Genomic DNA, 21930 nt, shown 5'->3' with positions numbered 1-21930 from the left:
GGAGCAGGCCAGCTTAGTTCCAGCAAGTTCTATGAGCGACACCATGGGACGCCTCAGAGAGATGATTTGAGTCATCTGTTTTCCCCAGGGGAAAACAATCTCAAAGAGAGAAGTGGGGACACCTGGGCTCCAGGTCCTTCCTGGAAGAGACGCTGGAGGACATCTGATGGGGACTGGGCTGTGAGACTTGGGTGGGGGCGTGGGGCTGGGTGGGGGTGGCACAGAGAGGGTATTTCCTGTGCATAGGTTCCTCAGTTTTTCCCTACATACCCCTCACGGTGGCCCTTGAAATAGGGGTTCTCATCTCCGTTTTATACTCCTGGTCTCAAATCGCCAAGCTAACACGACACAGGTTTGGTGGCTGCACCCGGGCCTGTGTAACCCCAGAAGCAGGCCTGCCCGCCAGTGTTCGCAGGTGTCTGCGCTGTGCTTTAAGGCCCTGGAGCACGACCTCGGATGGGACTGTGTGTGTGTTCAATGTGTTTTGCAAGTTACAAACCATTGCGAAATCGTGAGGCACGGTGGCATTTTGGGTCTTTTTAATGTGAAGTTCGGTACCTTGCAAAGAGCACTTGGCTTGGAGTCAGAAGGCCTGGGTCCAAGTTATGAGTCGCCTCCTCAACACCTGTGTGACTTTGGGCACGACACTGAACTTCCTGAGCCTCTGGTTAATCATCAGCTAAATGGGGCCGGGAGGACCTGCCTCCTGCTTGCCTCCCCAGCTGGCCGTGAGAATCCTGGGGCACAGAGCTTCCCTTCCTGCAGCCCAAGGGGCCTGGCCTCGTCTGGTCGATTCCTGCTGCAAACGTTTGCACGGAGGTCCTCCCGGTGTTGGGTGTTTGACGGCTTTTGCAGATCATTTCCGCTTTGCCACGTCATCTTTGGTACGACCTTTTTCCAGGAAACCTTTTCCCGGGAGCCCCGCCTGCCTCGGATGACTCCATCCGATAGCAAACATCGTTCCCACAAGCCCGGTTGTACCCGCCTGGGGCACTTGCTGCTTTGTGGGCGTACTGAAACTTGTGTCAGGCCCAGGACACCCCCCCGTGCGTCAGGCTGGTGTGGCCCCTTCTCCTGGCCCTCCTCCTACCCTGTCGTCAGGACGTGGCTCTGATCTTCAGGGTCTTGATGGTGGCAGGCAGTGCGCACGCTGTAAAGCGGTTAGAGACACAGCTTCTGCGGCCAGGCCGCCCCCTTCCCGTGTCAGCCGACTCTGTCACTCAGCAGCTCCCTTCATGTCTTCGTTTCTGTGTCTTGGGATGATGGCACGAATACCACCTTACCTCCCAAGGCTGAGGTAAGGGCTTCTTATCATAAAGTCCTTTGAACAGTGCCAGGCACTTAGTGAGCCATATTGTAAGTCTTAACTATCAGTAGAAGCCCTTGGGTCATTCTGTAATTTCCAAACATTACGTAACGGTAAGGAATTCTTACGGTTATTAGCCTTCTAGGACTCAACTTCCCCATTTGAGGGTTGGGGCAAATGATCTTTGAGGTTCCTCTGGTTTTAGTGACTTACAATTCTAAAACAGGTAGGTGAATGTCTTGCTTGGGACCCGCATGTGTTGCGCTGTAGGGACCGAAGCACAGGGCACGGGGGTGACACCCAAACGCCCAGGCTTCGGGACAGAGAATCCGGTAGCCGGAAGGTGATGGCAGAAAACACGCAGGAGGAGGGGCAGACGTTAGATGGTGAGCCTTCCCAACCAGGGCGGCCCTGTGTGCCGTCTTTATCTGGAGCCTGTAGGAAGGCCAGGACCAGCCAGCTGGGAGCCCCAGTTCCCAATGGGGGGCTGGGATGCCTCCTGAAAGAGCTGTTTGTAAGGGAGCAGCACTTCTCACTGACCAAACCCCCCAACTTTTTCCTTCTGTGGAGGAAAACCCTGGAGACAGACAGATAGCGGCCACAGTCTTTCTTGGGGTTCTGGCCTTCCCCCGACCCTGGTACTCCCTAAGTGGGTTGTCAGAAGAGACATTCTCACCCATTCTCATTGTGATCTTCTCTGTTGGGGACCCCTTCTCTGCTCTGCTCAGGTAGGTCTTTGCTCTGTTAGCAAGGCAGATTCTTCACTTCTGTGCAGAGGAGGGCAGAGCAGGGAGGCTCAGCAGCAAGCGGGGTGAGAACAGCCCAACGGGCTGCTGTCCACCCTCCCACACGCTCCCACTGCTGCAGCAGGCCAGACTCTACTGGAAGCTTCCCTGGCCACTATCACCCTGGACACCTGGTCTCAGGATCACTTGTAGTAGATAGAGGTGATGGATGGGGTGTGGTGACTCATCACTGTCCTGCCAGGGAGCTCTGGGGGACCTGCCGGGGAGCTCTGGGGGACCTGCTACCCCAGCCCCACTTGGTGTCTGGGAGAGGCTGCCAAGCTCCCGTCCTCCAGGCTCTTGGTTCTCCATGCAGATAGGCATGGACTCAGGTGAAGAGCCTCGCTGGAGAAGTGGCCATGATGGAAGGAGAGCCCCAGTCCCAGTCCAAGCCTCTTCCCAGTGTCTACCTGCCTCTTGCCCGTCCTCGGGCTCTGACATCCCTCCAACCCATCACAGCCATCAGTGAAAACTGCATCCGGGTGTGGCTCACCGTCCCCTGCCCTCCTTGTGAAACCCCAGGAAGCCCACATTGCTTAGGAGTCAATCCAGGCAGCAGAGGAAGGTTTCCCAGCTGGCCCCACCCAGCGTGGCCATTATGGCACCTCAACACCTCATCGTGGCCACAGGGCATCACCCTGTTTTGTGTCAGGATTGGCATTTCCTGATCGCTGGCCCTTCCTTCCCGCTACTCGGGGGCTCCTCCAGAGACACACCGTCCTCCCTCCACTTCTGGCTCTCCCCATCCTGTCCTGCCTCCCCAGTGCCTCCTGGGCCCCCCAGAACAGGGACCTGAGGAGGATCACAGCGTAGCTGGATGGACACCAACCCCTCCTCCTGGGAATGCATGACAATGCATCTTCAAGCTTTTTTTTTTTTTTTTTAAAGTCCTTTCAAAACCCCAACTATCAGATAGTCATACGAAAATGTGCTTGACATTCTTAGTCATCAGAGAAAGGCAAATAAAAATCACAATGGGATGCCACTACGCCCTTGCCAGAATTGCTCCAACAGAAAGACCAGATGCTATCATGCCTAGGCAAGGAAGTTGAGTAACTAGACCCCCTCATATTCTCCTGATGGGGGCATATCTTGGCACAACCACTTTGGAAGACTGTTTGGTTGTATCTGCTAATCCTCATTCTACTCCCAAGTATATACCAAAACAGCAATGAACGTCGTGTGCCCGAAAGTTACATATAAGAATGCTGTAGCAACCTTATTCATAATTGGCCCAAACCGGAAACAACACACACGTATCTGTTGATGACAGCATAGAAGTAATACGTTGCAACACATTCACACAATGCGATATTACACAGCACGCAAAAACACTCCACGTGGATATATCTCACAGATATCATATGGAGTGAGAGAAGCCAGGCAGACAAGTAATTGTATACTTTGTACGATTCCATCCATGCAAATTTCCAAAATAGGGGTATTGTCTGGGAGGGAGCTTGAGTGACCGTCTGTGTCTTGTCTGAGGGGGTAGTGACGTGGGTGTATACGTGTGCAGCTGTACCCTTAAGATTGGTACGCTCTAGGGTCACCTGGGTGGCTCAGTCAGTTAAGTGTCTGACTGTTGGTTTCAGTTCAGCTCACGATCTCACGGTTTCCTGAGTTCGAGCCCTATATCGGGCTCCCTGCCGACAGTGTGGAACCTGTTTGGGATTCTCTCCCTCCCTCTCTGTCCCTCTCCCACTCGTGCTGTCTCTGTCTCTCTCAAAATAAAAAAATTTTAAGATTGGTATACTCTATTGTTGGTATGGTATCCCTCACCTTAAAAAAAATACAAAAAGTTAAAAACAACAAAGAACGAAACCTTACATGGAGCCTTGGTGGGTAAAACAGGTGGAAGCCAATACCCATCCTCTTGCTTCCCACATCGGGAGCCTCCTGGGGCATTTCTGCAGATACCACTCTGGAGGACACACTGGAAGCTTTTACCCTGGAGTAAACATGGCCTCAGGGGCCTCAGTCAGGGTCCTGCCTCTGAGGGACACATCCTAGCTTCTCCATGCCCTTGTCCCTCCCACAAGATGGCAGGTATTATGGGACGATGCAAATAATGGTGGTCACCACCGAGCCAGGAAGGCCCAGAGCTGGGCAACTAGCTGGGACTTGGCAAGTGTCCTAAAACCTGATGTCATTTCCATGACAGGTTCCGTTTGCCTGCTGTAGTTTGCTGCTTAGGGCAGATAGGCAGGGGTGGAAAGAATAGTAAGAGATAATTCTATCCCCACTTAACTTGGCTGAGCACTCACTCTGTTCCAGGCATTGTGTCAAGTGCTTTACAAAGGGATGATTCTCCTTTAATCCCTGCAGCAGCCTTCTGTGGTAGGTGCCACTATTATCTGCTTTACAAATAACTTCCTCTATATACAACTGTTTTTATTCATCTCAGCAGTCAATTCATGTAGCTTGAGTTATAAAGCTCAGGGAAGGCAAGCAACTTGCCTTAGGTCCACACAGCTGATAAATGGTACAACTAGGGATGGAATCAAGGTCAGTTGGACCCTGAAGCCTTCCTCTTTCCTTTCACCAGGTTTCAACAAATGTCTGCTGTGAACTGAACTGATGATAGAATCGTCTAAAAGGACCACAATGGGCTGAAATACTGACCCAGATCATTAAGATAAATGGATAGCAGAGAAATCACCACATTTAGAGGGAAAAGTAGACAGTACAAGTACTGAATAAGAGAGATCTGCTTAGAAATAGCACACATGAAAAAGACTCAAAGGTTTACTCATCCATCCACCCTTCCATCCACTCACCTATCCATCCACTCACTCATCTACCCACCCATCTACCCACCTACTCACCCATCCATCCATCCACCCATTCATCCATCCATCCATACATCCAAACCATCCATCCATCCATCCATCCATCCACTCACCTATCCATCCACTCACCCATCCATCCACTCACCCATCCATCCATCCACCCATTCATCCATCCGTCTGTCCATCCAAACCATCCATCCATCCATCCACCCATTCATCCATCTGTCCGTTCATCCAAACCATCCATCCATCCACTCACCCATCTACCCACCCATCCACCCACCCTCTCACCCATCCATCCATCCATCCATCCATCCACTCACCCGTCCATCTGTCCATCCATCCATCCACCCACCCACCCACCCACCCAGAAGCTTAACCACCAGGATGGAGCCCACGCCACCAGGTGTTTCATGTCACCACTATTATTGAGGTCAGCTGGGTTAGGTATATCCACGGTGTAAGAGGAATAGGCCAGGTTCAGGGAGGACACTCAGACAATCCTTCCACCCCTCCATCTCCCATTCCCTGCTGGTCAGATCAGTTCCAGGGAAGACTATTTTATCCCTGGTCCTTAGAATGAGAGGGAGCTGGTTATGTGTTGTTTTTCCAAAGAGCTGGAGTATCAGATTATGTTTTTTTTTTTAAAGACAATTTTTTAGGAGCAGTTTCAGGTTCACAGCAAAATTGAGTGGAAGATATAGATATTTCCCATATACCCTGTGACCCCATTATGCACAGCCTCCCCTACTACCAAAATCCCGCACAAGAGTGGTACATTTGTTATAATCCATTTTGTTACAATCAATAAACTTCTGATACATTATGACCACCCAAAGTCCATAGGTAGAGGCAGGTGGGGGGATGGGTTAAATAGGTGATGGGGATTAAGGAGTGCACTTGTGATGAGGACAAAAGTCCATAGAGTCCAAAGTCCATAGGTAACTGGGATTTTTTAAATTTATGTATTTTTATTATTTTTTTAAACATTTATTTTATCTTTGAGAGAGAGAGAGAGAGAGAGAGAGCGTGAGCAGGGGAGGGACAGAGAGAGACACACACACACGCATCAGGCACAGAGCCGGATGCGGGTCTTGAACTCACGAACCATGAGATTATGACCTGAGATGAACTCGGATGCTTAATTGACTGAGCCATCCAGGCGCCCTGGTACCTGGGATTTTTGATGTGGCTTTGAGAGCTTGCTCTATGCTGAGCATTGTGATAATGCTTTTCTACAGCTACTGGTCACCTGAGCCGAGACTTGAACCCAGGTTTGCCTGACTCAAGTCCAGGCTTCTAACAGATGTGTTGCTAAGTGGCCTGATGTTTCGAGCAGAGGGATAAACACATGCGGAAGAAGTTTGGCCAGGACTAACCGTCTCCAAATATTTGAAGGACTGTCCTAAGAAGGCCAGGCCAGCTTCTCAGGGAAATACTTGGACCCGTGGGTAAAACTTAGTGGAGGGGGATTTTGTCTGAGTAGAGGAGTTGCCATATGATGGTGGGGCTTAATTCGAGAGGTAGTGAGCTGCCCGTCCCCAGAGGTACCTGGGATGCTTGAAGCAAAACCCTGCCTTAAGGGAGGTTGGGTCATTCCACCTACAAGGTCTTTTCGATTCCTGCTTTGATAACGTTTAGTTGTGTTCAAGCTTTATTGAGCACTTACTGTGTGCCTGCCCCGGGCCAGGCGCTGCGGATGAATAAGCCCTGATTCTAGCCTTCAAGGGGCTTCCAGCCTATGGGCAAGGCAGCTCGTATGGCTCTGTACTTGCCTCCAGGTACTGGCCTCCACTACAGTCACTAGCATCCAGGGTCCCAGGTCTCAGAGGTGATGATGATGGCGATGATCTTGTCATGACAATAAATAGCATATTGGCGCCCCAAGCTCTTACGTGCTTATCCACTGCATCGCCCACCTAGCCACCCCTGGATCCAGTCTCCTATCTCAGGACCTGCTTCTTCCTCATGATTGACACCTGGGGTGGCCTCTGCCTCCACACCATTAGAATCTCCTGGGTAGCTTGTTGAGAATACACCTGTCTGGGTCCAACCCCCAGAGGCTCTGACCCTCTTCATCTGGGGTGGGGCCTGGATATTTGCGTTTTTAACCCCCAAGTGATTTGGGTCTGTTCCCCGGCCCGATGGAGCCAGTGATGTGTGCGGATGGTGCCCTGGAGCTGGTTCTCGAGCCAAACAAGGCTATTCCTGTGCCCTTCCTAGCGGAGTTCAAGATGAGCTTGGATGCACCAGGCCGGAGGGGCCAGCTTGGATGAGGCCCCAGGCAGTGGAGTGTGTGTGCGGAGGGGAGGGAAGAGGGCAGGGCCCGTAGCTTCTCATCTGGAGGTTGAGTGTGGAGCTAGAGTGAGGATTGGCCTGGCTCTCCCATCAAGCCTGCAGACCAGGGGAGAAAATAGGGCGTGGGGGCCCACAGAAGCCAGTACCAAGGTGGTGCCCAAGGATTGCTCCCCAAAAGTATCTGGCCCTGGGGGCAGGGCAGAGGTGCCTCCAGGAGCCGGGGCTCCCCTCCAGCTTGCACAGGAGGCCTTGCCCCTGACCCACCTACCTCCCATTCTTCAAAAGCATGGCAGATACCACCCTATATTGTGATTTATAATAAGAAGCACGCATTTGGTCTTTGTCCTGGTTCCTGGCACAAAGCTCCTACAACCCTTGGAATTTCCTAAGCGATAAGAGCCATAAAAGGTGTCTTCACGCTCAGAAGAAATCCTTTCAGCCACACCTGGGTTTAAGTTAATGAAGTTTGGAAAACACCTAAGAATGGGGGCTGGCTGCCAGGGGAGCCAACCATGTGATTAGAAGTTTGGAAATTTCTGCCCCACCTCTGACCTCCAGGGAGAAGGGAGGGGCTGGAGACTGAGTTCGGTTGCCAGTGGCCGATAAGTCAGTCAATCAGGCCTGTGTAACGAGGCCTCCATAAATACCCAAAGGGACGGGATTCGAGAGCTTTCCGGGTTGGTGAACACCTGCAGGTGCGGGAAGAGAAGCTCCCAGCCCCTTCCCATGCACCTTGCCCTAGGCGGCTCTTCCATGAGTTACAGCCGTTTATAATAAACAGGTGATCTACTGAGTTAACTGGCTTCCTACGTTCTGTGAGCCACTCTCGCAAATTATCCGAACCCGAGGAACCTCTCTGATTTATAGCCAGTCGGTCAGAGGCACAGGTGGCATCCTGCAGTTGACCCTGGCGTTTGGAGTCGGGGACAGTCAGTCTTATGGGACTGAGCCCCTGGCCTGTGGGATCCGATGCTCCCTCCGGGTCCGTAGCGTCAGAACTGAGTTTATTGCTTGGTGGCGTGGAAGAAAAGGCACACGGGCACTGGAGCCAGAATTGTACCGTCTTTTCCACTGAACACACCAAATGTGGCGCCCACGAGCCCAGCTGATAACCCGCGGGGGTTCGCTCTGCTCCGTGGGTGAATCGAAAGTGGTGTCAGCTCTAGCATTCTCCAGTCAGGCGGGTGCCACCCCCTTCCCTGGCTTCCTCCCCCCCACCCCCCACTGCTCTCAACACCTGGCTCTGGTTCTGGCCCAGAGCATGTTCAGCATGTGTTCTCTGCTGGTCTGGTCGCCAAGCCTTAGTTTCCTCCTCTAGGCTTCTGTTCTCACCGTGCTAAGTGTGTTGGACTAGAATGATCTCTTTTAGAACAACTGATATAAGATGCTAAAGTCTCAAGTTAGCCTGGGATGCTCTTAACACACCTCTGGTCTGGAGAACTCCTGCACATCCTTCAGGCCCAGGGGGAAATCGTCACATCTTCCATCAAACCTTTCAGACCTTCCCAAGCAAAATGAGCCATTCCCGTTCTGTGCTATCGTAGGGCTTCGCACACAGCCCTGCTCCAACCTGTGGCCAGCAGGCACTGGCTGTTTTGGAATTTGGGACCCCTGGAGCCTCCGAATTCTTTCAAAGCAGGGACTCTGGGTGGGACTATCACAGTATCTCACAGGGCCCGGCCCAGAGTGGCCAAACGAATGAATGCACGCGTGAGTGAAGGATGCAACCCTCAGGTTCTTCAAGTTCATTCTCTTAACCGTCAGCAAGCAGAGTGCTCAAGGTAAAGAGGAAGGGAAAGAGGCCTCCACGGTATCCGGAAAGCAGCTCTGGGTGCCCAGCTATCTTAGTCCTGTTCCACAGCTGAGGTAGGGCAATGGTGGGCACACCCAGGGGGACCTTAGCTACCCAGACAGGTCCTGTCCCCAGGACCCCAGGAGCCCTGTCCCCAGCGTTTGGTCCTCTGCTGTGCTGAGGGTGGGGATGCGGCGACAGGGCCGAGGGTTGAGGTTGGGGCAGAAGGACCCTAATGAGCCAAGTTCTTCCCGCACCCAGCTCAGCTAGCACCTAGAAAGCTAGGTGTTCCCTGGACTCCCGGGACCCTGGGGGAAGGGGCCAGATTGGGCTCCTCCCGCCAGGAGAGGCTGTGCCGGGGACTAATTGGCTTGCCCTCCTTCCGATGCCGGAGAAAGTCTTGGCTAATTTGCCGGAACACTCTAGTTAAATGCCAATTAGGACGTTCTGTCCACTGCTCTCTTCCAATATATTAATAATGTAATTAAGCATTTATTGCCTGCGCAAATTAAAAATTAACTTGAACGGACAGCCTGGAAAACTGAGGAAGTGACCACTTAAACAACCAATTTGCATCTCGTTCGCGAATCCGCATCTAAACACAGTCTAGGGTGCTGGGCTTGGCCTTCCAGTGAGGGGCCCAGCCAGCTGCCAACAGCTGCCGGCTGCTTCTCCTGGCCCGATTCCGCCTGATTCCTGCTGGCCCTGGCCTCCCCACCCCGATCCTAGGAAAGGAGGACGGGGCTTCCCCCCACGTGCAGGAGGGCTTTCCGCTAAGTGGCCACCTTGGCTCTCAGCATCCCTACCCCCTTTTCTCAGAGGTGTATGGTGTGGATTTCAGGGAAAAGAGGCTACCGGGGGTGACTGGGGGAGGTGAAGCCCCTGCCACTCCCACCTAGGATCGATTTGTCCTGCATTCCAGCCCTGGAGATGGGAAGCAGATGGTGGGCGAGCGGGGAGGGGAGGTAAGCAAGGAATGAGGACACCCTCCCTGCACCCAGCCCTGCTCCCCCCACCCCTGGAGATGAAGGGCTGGGTCTCTTGGAGAGACCTGGCAGGGGACAGAAGATAAAGCTCCCCATGTCTTCTCTGTCTGACACGGCAGGCGATAACTGTTGGCTTTCCTCTCCAAAAGACCACAGGAGGCGAACTGGCAGGAAGGAGCAGGGCAGCAGGGAGTGGGCGAGAAGGGGGAAGGGAAGAAGCCTGAGCTGTGCTCGGCTGCTGGAGGGCAGCAGAGGCCTAAACTCAGGAAGGCAGGGACTCCGGCCAGCACAGGGAGGGCCCTGCCTCCTCCCTGCCTGTGCCTGTAGAGGCCCAGCCTTCCCGCCTCTGCTGCCCACCAGTCTTCCCGGGTGTGGGTGCTACTTCCTGGCAGCCTGGGAGCTGGGGTGACATTTCAGGCAGGACCCTGACCGCCCCCCACCCCGGGAGGCAGGCTTCTGCAGGGGTCGGTGTCACTGTCCCAGAACCATGGGACCTGGGCACCGGCCAGAGGCTCCCTCCCCTTCACTACCGTGCTGGCCCATCTCTAGCTCTCCCCTGTCCCCGTGCCCCCAGCACGGCCACCACAGGGAGACGAGCGACACAGGCAACCAACGTTGTTTTAAACACTTTATTTATAAAAAAGTACATTTTTTTTTTCCCTCAGTACATTTTTCAACTCATTTTTTTTTTTTATACAAGTAAAAGGGGGTGATGCAAACACCCCCTGGGTCAGAACCAGGAGAATCTGCTGGGTCGTCCCGGGACCAAAGACGAACACGGTGACGAAGAAACTGATGCCAAGGTAGCGCATCGCACTCGGAGGTGAGGGGTGGCAGCTTCTCCTGGATTTTGCTTCCATTTGTACAAAAAGAGAAAACCGGTTTTTTTTTTTTTCCTTTTTTCCGGCCAAGAATCCCGTTCCTCACAGCAGGAGTTAGGAGAACAGCACCGGCAGGCAGGGGGCTCGGCTGGGCCTTAGGGTCGGGGCAGCAGCGGCAGCAGCAGAGGCAAGGCCTCGGGAGCCCCTCACGGCACCCGTAGCCACAGCAGGTCTCTTTGTGGCCTGGGAGGGGCCCACGTGCTCCTTAGCAGGAGAGGGCTCCTGGTGGCTTCAGAGGTCTCTGTCTGGGCCCCTGTCCTCCCAGGCGGGCCACCCACATCCACCTAACACAGTTCCCGATTCCTCTGCTTGGAGGGTGGCAGAAAAATTATTGCACCAGTGACGGGCACATGGAGGGGGCTGATGGGGGGGGGGGCTGTACGCCCGGGAAACGAGGCCCCTGTGAGTCTCTCTTGCGGCCTGAGCACTGGGAAATCACGTCTCTGCTGCGGGGCTTTCGGCAGGACCAGCCCGTTCCTCTGCCGTGTCTGCGCGTCTGTGCGTGTGCACCTGTCGGAGGGGAGCGTGCCCCGTGTGCGCGCAGACTGGGCCCGAGGGGGCCGCGCTTGCCTGCTCGTGGTCACCGATTCCCTGCTGCTGCTTTTCGGCTCCTGATGAAAGGGGACTCGGGATGGTTCGCTTACACGTTAGAACAATATCAAAATCTTAAAGAAATAGGGGGAGCAGGGTCGGGGGCAAGAAGAGGGAGGGTAACAAGAGGCAGGGTGACAACGGGGGAGGCCTTGGCACAATGAATACCGAGTTTATTTCATCTCCAGCAAAGGCAGAAGGCTCAGCTCATGCTGGGGGCACAAAGGAGAAGCAGAAGATCCTCATCTCTCTGTCGGGCCACACCTCCCCTTTGCCCGCTGGCTGTGTCTGTGGGCCCGGCGGGAGTGCCCACCTTCCCGCAGACTCGGGGCGCAGAAAGCCCCATCTCCCCAGGCCCGAGCGCCGACCCCTGCCTGCCCCTGGCCTACCCTGGGCCCCTGAGGAGCGACCGCCCTGCTGGGTGTGCTGCTGCTGGACAAGGTAGGCAGGAGCCTCCCACGCGGCCCATGCGTGTGGCATGGATCCCATACTTTGTGCTTTGCTTGGGGTGAGGGCATGGAGGTGTCTTAACGGGGACTCAGGGCTTTGGCTGGGCCCAGGGACCCTCCTAAGTACATCACATAATGAGGAATAGGGGGTGGCAGGAGGGAGACTTTCGGTTTCATGGTTTCAAGGGGTCAGAGAATGCCTCTATCAGGGAGGCCCCTGGGATTTCCTCCTGCCAGGGGGTGAGGGGGGGGGGGCAGGAGACCAAGCAGAGGGGCCAGAGTGCCGTGAGGTGGAATGGGGCAGTGATGTGATATGGAAAAGGTCCTCTGCCCTGGGGCGACACTAATACTGCTGGGAGAGGCAGCCGGGCTCCTCCACCCCTCTCTGCCCTGTGGCTTGAAAGACCCCAGAATTTTCTCCCCCATCTCCACCCAATGCCAAGAGGGGAGAGCTGCCCCAGGGCTGGCATGGCTTCAGACTTCTGCTACGTGGCTACTGGGCAGCCAGGGCTGGGGCTGGGGCAGTGGGGGCCGGGTGAGGGTGGCCCAGCTGGTGGGCCCAGGGTCGCCAGGGCAGAGACGGGGCTGGTGGGGGGGGGGGGGGTGTGGTTAATAGCAGCACCAGGGAGGGGAGGGGAGGGAGAGGCCTGGGGCCTGGGGCTCCCTTGGGAAGCCTATGGCAGGGTAGGTCAGTGCCCGTGGGGCACAGAGTGGTCTGCTTCCCTCCCCCCGCAACACTTGCCATCCCACAGAGCCCCTGATGGCCTGGGTTAACCGGAACCCTAATGGGCAGGCATGAGCCTGCTCTCCCATCCCAGGGTCTTTCCTATCTAGAGTGCCCGGGGGGGGACTGGGGTGGGCAGATGAAGGAACTGAGGCACTTTGAGCTGGGGGAACTGAGAGAGCTGGGAGGGGCCTGTCCCCCACTGTACAGACAGGAAACCCTCGTCTTGGGTGACGGATGGGCCCCGGAGCCCCATTCAAGGAGGGAATCTGTAACTCAAAGGGAAAGCTTCCCCAAGGTCCCTCCCGCCCCATCCCAGAAGGGAGACTAGGGATAGCTGAGCGGGGAGTGGAGAGCAGGGAGCAGGAGCTGCAGAATCGGGATTCCTGGCTCCCCCATGCCCCTTGCACTTTCTGGCAGGCCCAGAACATCTGCATTGGCCTTGGCGGGTGAGCCACCACCTACACTCTTCAGCATCTGTGTCTGCAAAGCTTCTACGCGGTGGACTCCCTTCCCCGCGCCCTCCATGGTGGTGCTCAGTCACCTGTGACTCCCGGACAGCCTAGGGACCCCCCCGCCCTGACTCCCCGGGAGAATCCAGACAGAGTTGCTAGCACGTGATAGAGAAGGGAGAAATCTGAGGACCTCCCGTGCTGAAAGAAGCAATTTAGGGCCAGCCTGAGCTCCTAGGGTGGAGGCTCCAGGGGGCCCTGGTCTCTGCCGTCCCTGGAGGCTTCCGAAGGCTGTCCCCATCCTCAGCTGGGAGGGAAGAGGTGGGGCAGGGAGGGGTGGGCCTCGGGCAGTGTCCGGCCGGGGAGGGCCTGTGACCCCAGGGGAACGAGGGGCAGACACGAGTGGCGAGTGTGCATGTGGGTGCGTGTATGCGTTGGTGGAGGCGTACGGGAAGTGTGGGCCACCTAAAGTCCCACTATGTGGGGAGCAGAGAGGGGTCAAGAGGACAGACACACCAGAGCTGGGCCAACTTCACTCTCTGCTGGCCAATGGGGACAAAAAGTGTAAAACCAACCTCACCAGGAGAACGTACTGCCCAAGGCTCCCCCCGGTAGGGACCTCGATTCGATTCGCTTAACAAACAAGACAACCCTGGGTGCTTTGGAGAAGGCTCTCCCTGTCTCTTGGGTGCAACGACTGTCTAGAGCGGGGTCCCCAGCTCCTGGCTGCTCGTGGCAAGGGGTGTGGGTTCCCCCTCCCTGGGAAAAGAAGAGCGGCATCCGGGGGTGGCTTGGGGCTTTTCCTCTCGGAGCCTCTCAGCCCTCCACCCCCAGTGGAAAGAACACAAACAAATTCCAGTGTTGGGGGGCCGGGGAGGGCTGGCTCCCCAAACCCTGGAGGGATGCCCAGGTACACAAGACGAGAACAGGGCTCCCCACAGAGAGGGCAGGCGGGGGCGGGGGGCGGGGGGCGGGTGGTGGCGGTGGTCAGGGGAGGGAAGGTACAGCGACACCAAAGCCACAGTGAACACAACACCACGGGGAGGGCGGGGAACAGGGAGGAAATCAAAACAAAGCCGGGTCGTGTCTGCCCCGGGCTCCCTGCTCCCCGGCAGTGTGGGGCTGGCTTTGGGCAGCCGGGCGAGTCTCTGTCGAGCTCCTGGAGGAGTGGGCGAGTGGGGGAGGGCAGGGGGCGTGCGGGTGGGGGCCGGGGAGAAAGGGGAGCCGACAGAGGCTCCGGAGAGGGAGGCTACACGTACCACTCCTTCTTGGAAATGAAAGACCCGTCGTTCTGAGAAACCATGTTCTCGGCCAAGTCCAGCTGCTCAGGGTCATACTGGTAGCCCAGAGTCCGGTCCCCGTAGCCGTCCTGACGGGCCTCTGCCTCATCCACCGTGAAGTAGGGCCGCTTGGCGTCCTCGTCGTATTTGGGGTGGGGGCCGCCCACCTTGCGCTCGCCCCCTCCGCCGCCCTCCTCCTCCTCTTCTTCCTCGTAGCTGCTCCCGCCCAGGGGGCCGGCCTTCTTCTCATCGTCCGAGTCATCAGGGTACTGCAGGTTCTGGGCCATGGGCGGGTGGTGCTGGGGGATGCCCGCCTTGCTGTAGCCGTTGCCATACACGTGTTTCTTGGTGCTGTAGTCGCCCTTGAAGGTGTGCCTGCGCCGGCGCAGGGCGACCACGATCCCGCCGACCACGATCACCACCAGCAGGATGCTCCCCGCCACGCCCCCAATGATGGCCGTGGGCACCGGCCCGGCGCGCCGCCCGTGCTCGGGAGGAGACGGGGTGTAGGGGAATTCTGGGTGAGGAAAAGACACGGAGGGGGACAGTGTCAGTGACTGCTCCTGGGGGTGGGGGCGTCAGCAGGGATGGCAGGGAGGGAGCGAGGCAGGGGATGGAAAGGCCGGGAAGTGGGCCCAAGGCCCAAGGGCGGCTCCAGTTCCACAGGCCCCTCGGTGCCCCAGCCCTCCAGTGCGCCGCAGTATTGTGGCTGAAGCGGGCGAAGAGGCAGCGAGTCCCGGACCCCCGGAGGCTCCATGCTGGCTTTCTCCTTGGCTGTGGTGCCAGCCTGGATCACCCCCATTAGTGGAGCCCACCGTGGACCCAGTGTCCCCTAGCTGCCAGTCACCATCACAGCACCTTGAGAAACAAGTGTGCTGTTAATTTCTAGCCAATGCACCAGGCAACACGTCTTAGGTTAAATAGCTTGCCTGTGGCCACCAGCCAGTGATTGACATTGGTTCTCTTGCACGGAAACCCTGTGCAAACGTCCCCAAAAGTGTCCGACGCCTGCTGGTCACTGGGTACCCCACGCCTGATTTCACCTGCTCCCAGGGCACAGGGAAGAGGGCGGGTTCCCAGGCTGGCCCCATAGATGCCCTGTGAGTGCCAGAAACCGGGGCTGTGGCTCTCGGCTGCGGTCTGGCCCTGAAGGGCAAGGTGGGTGCCAGGGGTGCTGCCAGCCTGGGCTGTGAGCAAAAGACACTCAGCATGGCTGTGCAGAGACGGGGCACGAGCGCACGTGAGTTCACGGCCACGATGACGAGTGGCGTCACAAGGGAGCGCGTGCCCGGGCACACCCTGGCCCGTCACGGCGAGCCTGCATACCTGTGCTGATGCGATGAACGTATGTGTACGAACATGTGCGCGCTGAGGACAGGGTGGAAACAAGAAAGCAGGAAAGGTGGAAAGGAGGGAAAGGAAGTAGGTGGGAGGGAGGGAAGGCTGGGCGGGTGACTGCCCGCGCTGTGGTCAATGCTGCCCGGAGGGGAGACTGAGGGAGGCGGTTCCCAGCACCGCCACAGGGTGGCACCGGAGACCACGGTTGGCCCCGGTCAGGAGGCACAGGTGGGCAGGTTTTCCAGGGAACCTGGGAGGGCTGCTGGGCTATTCTAGGCCCTCCTCTCTTTAGGCCAGGGTAAAGGTGTATGGTTTGGGCATTTGTTCCGGTCCCTGGGAATCGGTTTCTGCCAGCTCACTCCCTGATTGAGCATCACTCATTCCAAGGGAATCCTGCTCCTCCTATGGGCCCACTCCCTCCTCCCAGAGGTAAAGCCGGCCCACTCCGGCCATGTGTGTGAGTGGGTGGGGTGCTGGCAGCAGCAGGCAAGAGCAGGGCAGAGGCCCTAGAAGAGAAGAGGAAAGGACTTCCGGGAGTCCAGGCTGGAAGGGCTGATGAAATCACGGGGGCCTCGACAAGGGGAGGCGATTTGCCTGCAGTCACATGGCTGAGCAGGGACCACCCAGATGCTCCCGTTCCCGGCCTCTCCACATGCAGGAGTTGGCAGAGAAACACAACCACTTGTCACCACTGTGTCCTCAGTGTAGGTCACCGAGTGGCTGCCCAATAAATATTTATTGAATATTTGTCCTCACCGCTCACTTCCAGAACGGTTTCCGTGGAACCTCAAGCTTCTCTTGCTTCACCAGGTCTGTTTACTGCCTTTAAAAGGGCTGCACACCTGCTCCCCAGGAAGTGGGAGCTGCCTCCACAAGGCACACCCGAAAGGCAGCTAATAGGAACCTGGCCTCTTCCATACTTTCTACCTGTCTGCTCCCTCTTCAGTTCTCACCCCATATCTGAGTGCTCTCTCCTCTGTACATCTGCCTCATTGCTTCACCCATATACCCACCCATCCACTAATCTGTCCATCCATCTATCCATCCATGCACCCACCCGCCCACCCATCCACTTATCCATGCATCCATCCATCCATCCATCCATTCATCCATCCATCCATCCATCCACTCACTCATCTATCCATCCATCCATCCATCCATCCATCCACCCACCCACCCACCCATCTATCCATCCACCCATCCATCTACCCAACCATCCACTGATCCATCCATCCATCCATCCACCCATCCATCCACCCATCCATCCACCCATCCATACATACATACATCCACCCATCCACCCACACACCTACCCATACATCTATCCCCCCACCCATCCCCCCACCCATCTACCCATCTGTCCATCCATCCACCTATCCACCCATGTACCCATCTACCAATCCACTCATCGACCCACCTATCCAATCAATTTGCTAGTCACAGGATACAAAAAACTCACAGCCTATCTGGGGAACCAAATGACACCCTTAGGGATAAAACCGCCCGCAGACAATCAAGGACAGTGGCAGAGAAGTGCCTCAGGAATGCAGGGGAAAGAGGGCACTGTGGCCTGGAGTTAGAAAATGTTTCTCAGAAAGACTTAAGCCAAGCCTTGAAGGATGGCAAGGACTTGGAGAGGCCCAGAGAATAAGAAAGGTATCCAAATGGAGGGAACTACATTTCCTTTCAAGTCTTTCCATCAAATCTTGTTGGCTTCTCCTATTCAATTTCTTACCACTTCATGCCAGGTTTTACTGTAGATTCCTGAATCTCCCACCTTCATTTGGTCTCTGTTCTCTTTCAGTCACCATCCACAGTCACCAGGTTAATTTCCATTGTGTACACACTGCCACTCCCTTTCTCAAAGACTAGCAATAACGTCCCTCCCCACTGCCTGCTGGACCACGCCAGTCTGGGCTTCAGAGCTTTCATCATGCCACTCGATCTTGGCCTTGGCTAACTCACCATCCTTGCTGAATCCAAGTTGACTCTTCCCTTCAAGCCTTTGCTCATGCTGTTCACTCTGCCAGGAATGCCCTTCCTCATCCCCTCGTGCCCATTTCCGTTCTTCAGTCCTGTCTTTGTGCAGCCTGGCCTTCTCCAGTTCACACTTCCCTGTTCTCTTTTGAACTTTTAGGTATTAATGGTCTACACATCTCATTCTAGTAGAAACAATACCCAATTCCATTCCATTTGTCATATACTGATATATGATGGTAAAGCCTCTGATGAAACACCCTGTAGTAAATGCAAATCAGGATCCACCACAACTGGCTCTGGTCCTTCCGCCAGTTTTCAAATGGCTAAAGTTCTCCCCCGAAGGAGCGAGGAGAAGAGCTGGGGAAATGGCGGTCTCATGATAATTTGGGACTGCTTCCATTCAATGTGTTACAGTTGTGTGCAGTAGAAGTTCCATTATATTTATTCTTATGCTTTTTGCACCAGCAGAGACCCAATGAAAATAAAGCTCTCCTATGTTTTATTTGAATAGATTGAATTTTTTGGACCCCACTAATCACAGTATGGTAGTTTACTACCCGTTTCATGGGAGTGGCTTGTGTCCCAAATTAGTGAATAAGTGTGAATTTAAAGTAAATCTAGAATCTGACCATTTCCCACCACCACCACCTCTCTAATCCATGCTACCATCATCGGTCACCTGGATTATTGTAGTAATTGCCTAACCGGCTTCCCCGATTCTACCTTTTTCCTCTATAGATGGTCTTGAACACAGGAGCCACAGAGATCCCGTTAAGTCTGAAGAGCTTCAAATGCTCTATACGACCTGTGCCTCTGCTCTCCACCTCTGATTCCATCTCTTGCTTTCCTCCTGGCTCACTCTGCTCCAAACGTCCTCAGGGCCTTCGCACTGGCTGCTCTCCACCCCGGAAGACTCTGCTCCCATGTCTCAGGTTACTCCTTCACCTCCTTCAGGGCCTGGATCAAACTTCCCATTGACATCACCTTCTCACCAACGCCTCCCCTGACTGCCCTGTTTAAAACCACAGCTCACAAACCCCACCCCTGTACTTGGGACCCCTTGACCTTGCTCTTTTCTCCAAGTCACCTTCAAAATGACTACGTAATTTTTCAAATGTATTCTATCTGTTTGCTGTCCTCCTTCTGTGCTAAAACATAGACTCCAGAGGGACAGGGACAGGCCACTGCCTGGCATGTGGCCGGAGTTCAAGAACATTTGTTGAATGAATTGTGTCAAGGCAAAGCTTGTCTTAGAGCTGAGCCTCTGGGTCCCCCTCTAGGTCCTTCTGTTTCACTTTTCTTCCCCAAGTCCTAAGGGAGTTTACTCTTCCCTGGGGTTCTTTTGGGACCAAAGGGAACCCTGGTTATCTGCTTTCGGGCCAGGTCTGCCTAGAGGTAGACAAGTGGCTGAGATGACTGTCCAGCATTGCAGACTTCCGTGTGAAGATGCCATATGGGGACCTCATTCATCTGGAAGGAGAGGCGGCTGCTTGGTGTGGAATGAAGCACCCGCCCGCCCCCTCCGTCCTTCCAGCTGTCACGGTCAGCTAGTAGTTCCTGGGGCACCAGAAGCAGAGCCTCAAGGGCCTCTGCTGGCCGGGGAGAGAAGAGCTGGGTGGTGGGGTCTCACGGGCCTCCCTTACATCGTCTTACACAGCGGGCAGCTCAGCCCCCTTTCCTGAAGGACTGCAGCCTCCATTCTGGGATGGCAGGCTGGCCGGGACCCTGGGGGCAGTGGGAGCTCTGCATTCCTTTGGGGCCAAGGTTTCCTGACTGGGACGGGTGGGCTGGTACAGGGGCTTTGGATGGATCTGAGGTGGAGGGCAGGTTAGGGTTTATAGTCTGGTTCTGGGATCTGGAGGAGTTTTAGCATCAAAGAGGATGTTTGGGCTTGCTTCTAGAACCAACGCCTGGTGCTTCCTCAGGCAGGCGGGAAATGCTCTAGCATCACGGGATGAGGCCGGGAAGCTGCTGGAACTACAGCTCCCAGTGTGCAGTGCAGGGGCCGCAGGGAGAGTGGGAAGGCCCAGGGTCAGACAGCTGCAGCAGCTGTGTAGGCCACGGGGCAGGGCCTCGTCATGCTGGAGCAGGACCGAATCCTCCCAGGCGCGCAGACACAGCTGTCTGTTCGGGGGCTCCCCGACACACCCTGCCATCTGCCCGCCCGCAGAAAGGCACGTTTGCCCATGGCACAGCCAGGGTTCCCGTGTGCCCGCTCGGCCTGCACATAGGCACTCGTCTGCTTGCATTTACACGCTCAGAGGCATGCGCCCTCCGTCCCAAAAGGACCCCGAAGCCCCACCAACACACGGTCACAGGAACACCCGGTCTAAGAGGGAGGAGCCCTGTTACCTTCACCTTCAAGTGGTTGTCCCCAGTGGATGAACCTGGGGCTTCCCTGGAAATGGGAACTGGGCCAGACGCTTGCACCACAGTGGCCTCCCTGCTCTGCTCCTAGAGCGGCCTGGATACTCTTCTCCCAATAGTCCCCGTCCCAGGGATAGATGCTGCCCCATTTGGCCTCTTTCATCTGGTCAAGGCCGTACCCTGAGCGCCCCTCCCCACCTTTCACATTACCCCTGGAGGGAGAAGGGAAGGAAGCTCACTGGGTTGTTTTGTGACTGTTGGGCTAACCCCATGAAATTGCTCTCAGTACTCAGATCTCAAAAATGGGCCTGTGTGAGGGCCCCGGGCCCCATGGACACGTCCACGCCAATTCTGGGGAGTCTGTCTCTTCGTCCTCATGACCACAGCCGAGGCCTGTTGCTTCCCACTAGGGACATCCTCACTGTACAGCCCCTCCCAAACGGTTGGTCTAAACCACCTGCCTCTCTGCTGAGAACCCTTGAGAGGCTCCCCTTTGGCGACACAGAGAAAGCCCCACTCCTTCCAGTGCTCCCACCGTTCTCCTCCCACGAGCTTCCCCTGCCTGGGGACCCCCACCCTCCATCACTGCCCACTCATCCTTGTAGGAACAACTCAAATGCCATCTTCTCCAGGGTCCAGGGCCCTGAGAAGCCTGTGCAGGTGCAGTGCCCCGCACACGTGTGCCCTGCACACGCACGTGTCTCTGGCACACACCCTGCGGCCCACCTCCTCCCACCCCTGCCCCGGCTTCTCTTCATTTTCCTCTCCAGATGCGCCCAGGGCAAAGCTATTACCCGAACGGATGGCCAGAATGAAAAATTAAATTTCCACTTATCCGTCTCGCTGATGCATTCCCTCCTGACCAGTGGGGCTTGGAGCACGGGGCATGGCTGTGCCCCCACAGTGGACCCCCAGAGAACGTGATAGGCACCGGCTGATGTGGGACAAGGGCCGGTGGTGTCAGCGGCTGCTCGGAGATTTTCTGTGAGCGCCAGAACACATGGCTGTGAAAAGGCTCAGGCTTCCCGGCTGAGCTGTCTTGCGGGCCCGAGAGGTCCTCCCTCGGGAGGGCCGGCTAAACGGCTCCCGGGCCCATCAGTGATTCAGTGGGCACCACGCATCCCTGGCTTCTGCCTAACTGGGCTGTCAACAAGAGTGTCCTCATGCAAGTCACCTGAGTGTGACTTTGCTTACCAGCCCTGTCTCTCTCTGTGCCTCCGGGGAGCACGGGAGGCTATGTCGCATGCATCTTCCAGCTGGAGCCCTGGGCAGCTTGGGCCGCCTGCCACAGGCCAGCTAGGCCTGACCACAGATCCCACGCAGGGCATCCCACTGCTGCCATCAGCCCCAAGGAGACGGCCCGCCTCCACGGCTGGCTTCGCTTCCTCCCTTTCCTCTCTTTCCTTTAGCCTGGGCCTGGGAAGTGCCCCCTTCCCTTCCTCCCTGCTCCTGGATGCCATTGAGTCCCTGATGAGCAGCGTGCATTCACAGTCATCCTGCCTCCTCTCGAGCTTTGGGAGAAGGGAGGCCCCGACTTAGCTGGGTAGTGCCACCTGGCCCCATCAGCCTAGAAGGGCCTCTGGCTGGTCCACTCATGCCAGGGGTAGGATCACGGGAGATCACTGCTCCCGTTTCTTGGCCCCCTCCCCTGACTTCCCAGTCAGCAGTGTCTCCAGCCAGCGGAGTATGCATCTGGCCTGAGATAAGTATGATGATCTCTGCCATACAGACTGGGAAGCTGAGATTCTGTGCGACGTGAAAGCGACACAGCCGGGAAGAACCGCTAAGTGACCACACTCAGGCCAAGTCTGACATGGCCCCCGTACGACATGCCTCCCTGTGGCGTGGTTATGCTCCCTTATGAATACTCCTCATCCCTGTCTGTCCCGTGGCCCCACGGCCAGAGCTC

The 21930-nt window shown here is 56.0% G+C and overlaps 1 protein-coding gene and 1 long non-coding RNA gene across 7 annotated transcripts in view; one reads left to right on the top strand and one right to left on the bottom strand.

The window, feature by feature from the left end:
- NECTIN1 (nectin cell adhesion molecule 1) overlaps positions 1-21930 on the bottom strand; it is a 92818-nt gene that overhangs the window by 20315 nt on the left and 50573 nt on the right. Inside the window, exon 6 of one of the 4 annotated variants that reach the window (XM_019468876.2) lies at positions 10575-14853. The exons of the other annotated variants lie outside the window; for them this stretch is intronic. Coding sequence (XP_019324421.1) covers positions 14306-14853 — 548 coding nt within the window. The 3' untranslated portion in view covers positions 10575-14305. Of the gene's footprint in view, positions 1-10574; positions 14854-21930 lie in introns of those variants that run through there. 4 annotated transcript variants of the gene reach the window in all.
- LOC109278515 (uncharacterized) overlaps positions 1-21930 on the top strand; it is a 291024-nt gene that overhangs the window by 233462 nt on the left and 35632 nt on the right. For 2 of the 3 annotated variants that reach the window (XR_008421280.1, XR_002085704.2), the window contains one exon: positions 10660-10864. The exons of the other annotated variant lie outside the window; for it this stretch is intronic. This is a non-coding gene — a long non-coding RNA (uncharacterized LOC109278515). Of the gene's footprint in view, positions 1-10659; positions 10865-21930 lie in introns of those variants that run through there. 3 annotated transcript variants of the gene reach the window in all.

Source organism: Panthera pardus, unplaced genomic scaffold, assembly GCF_024362965.1.
Source record: "Panthera pardus isolate Hobbes unplaced genomic scaffold, ASM2436296v1 HiC_scaffold_12, whole genome shotgun sequence".
Classification (NCBI taxonomy): Eukaryota; Metazoa; Chordata; class Mammalia; order Carnivora; family Felidae; genus Panthera; species Panthera pardus.
Note: the sequence above shows the minus strand (reverse complement) of the source record. Positions and strands in the feature narration are given on the sequence as shown.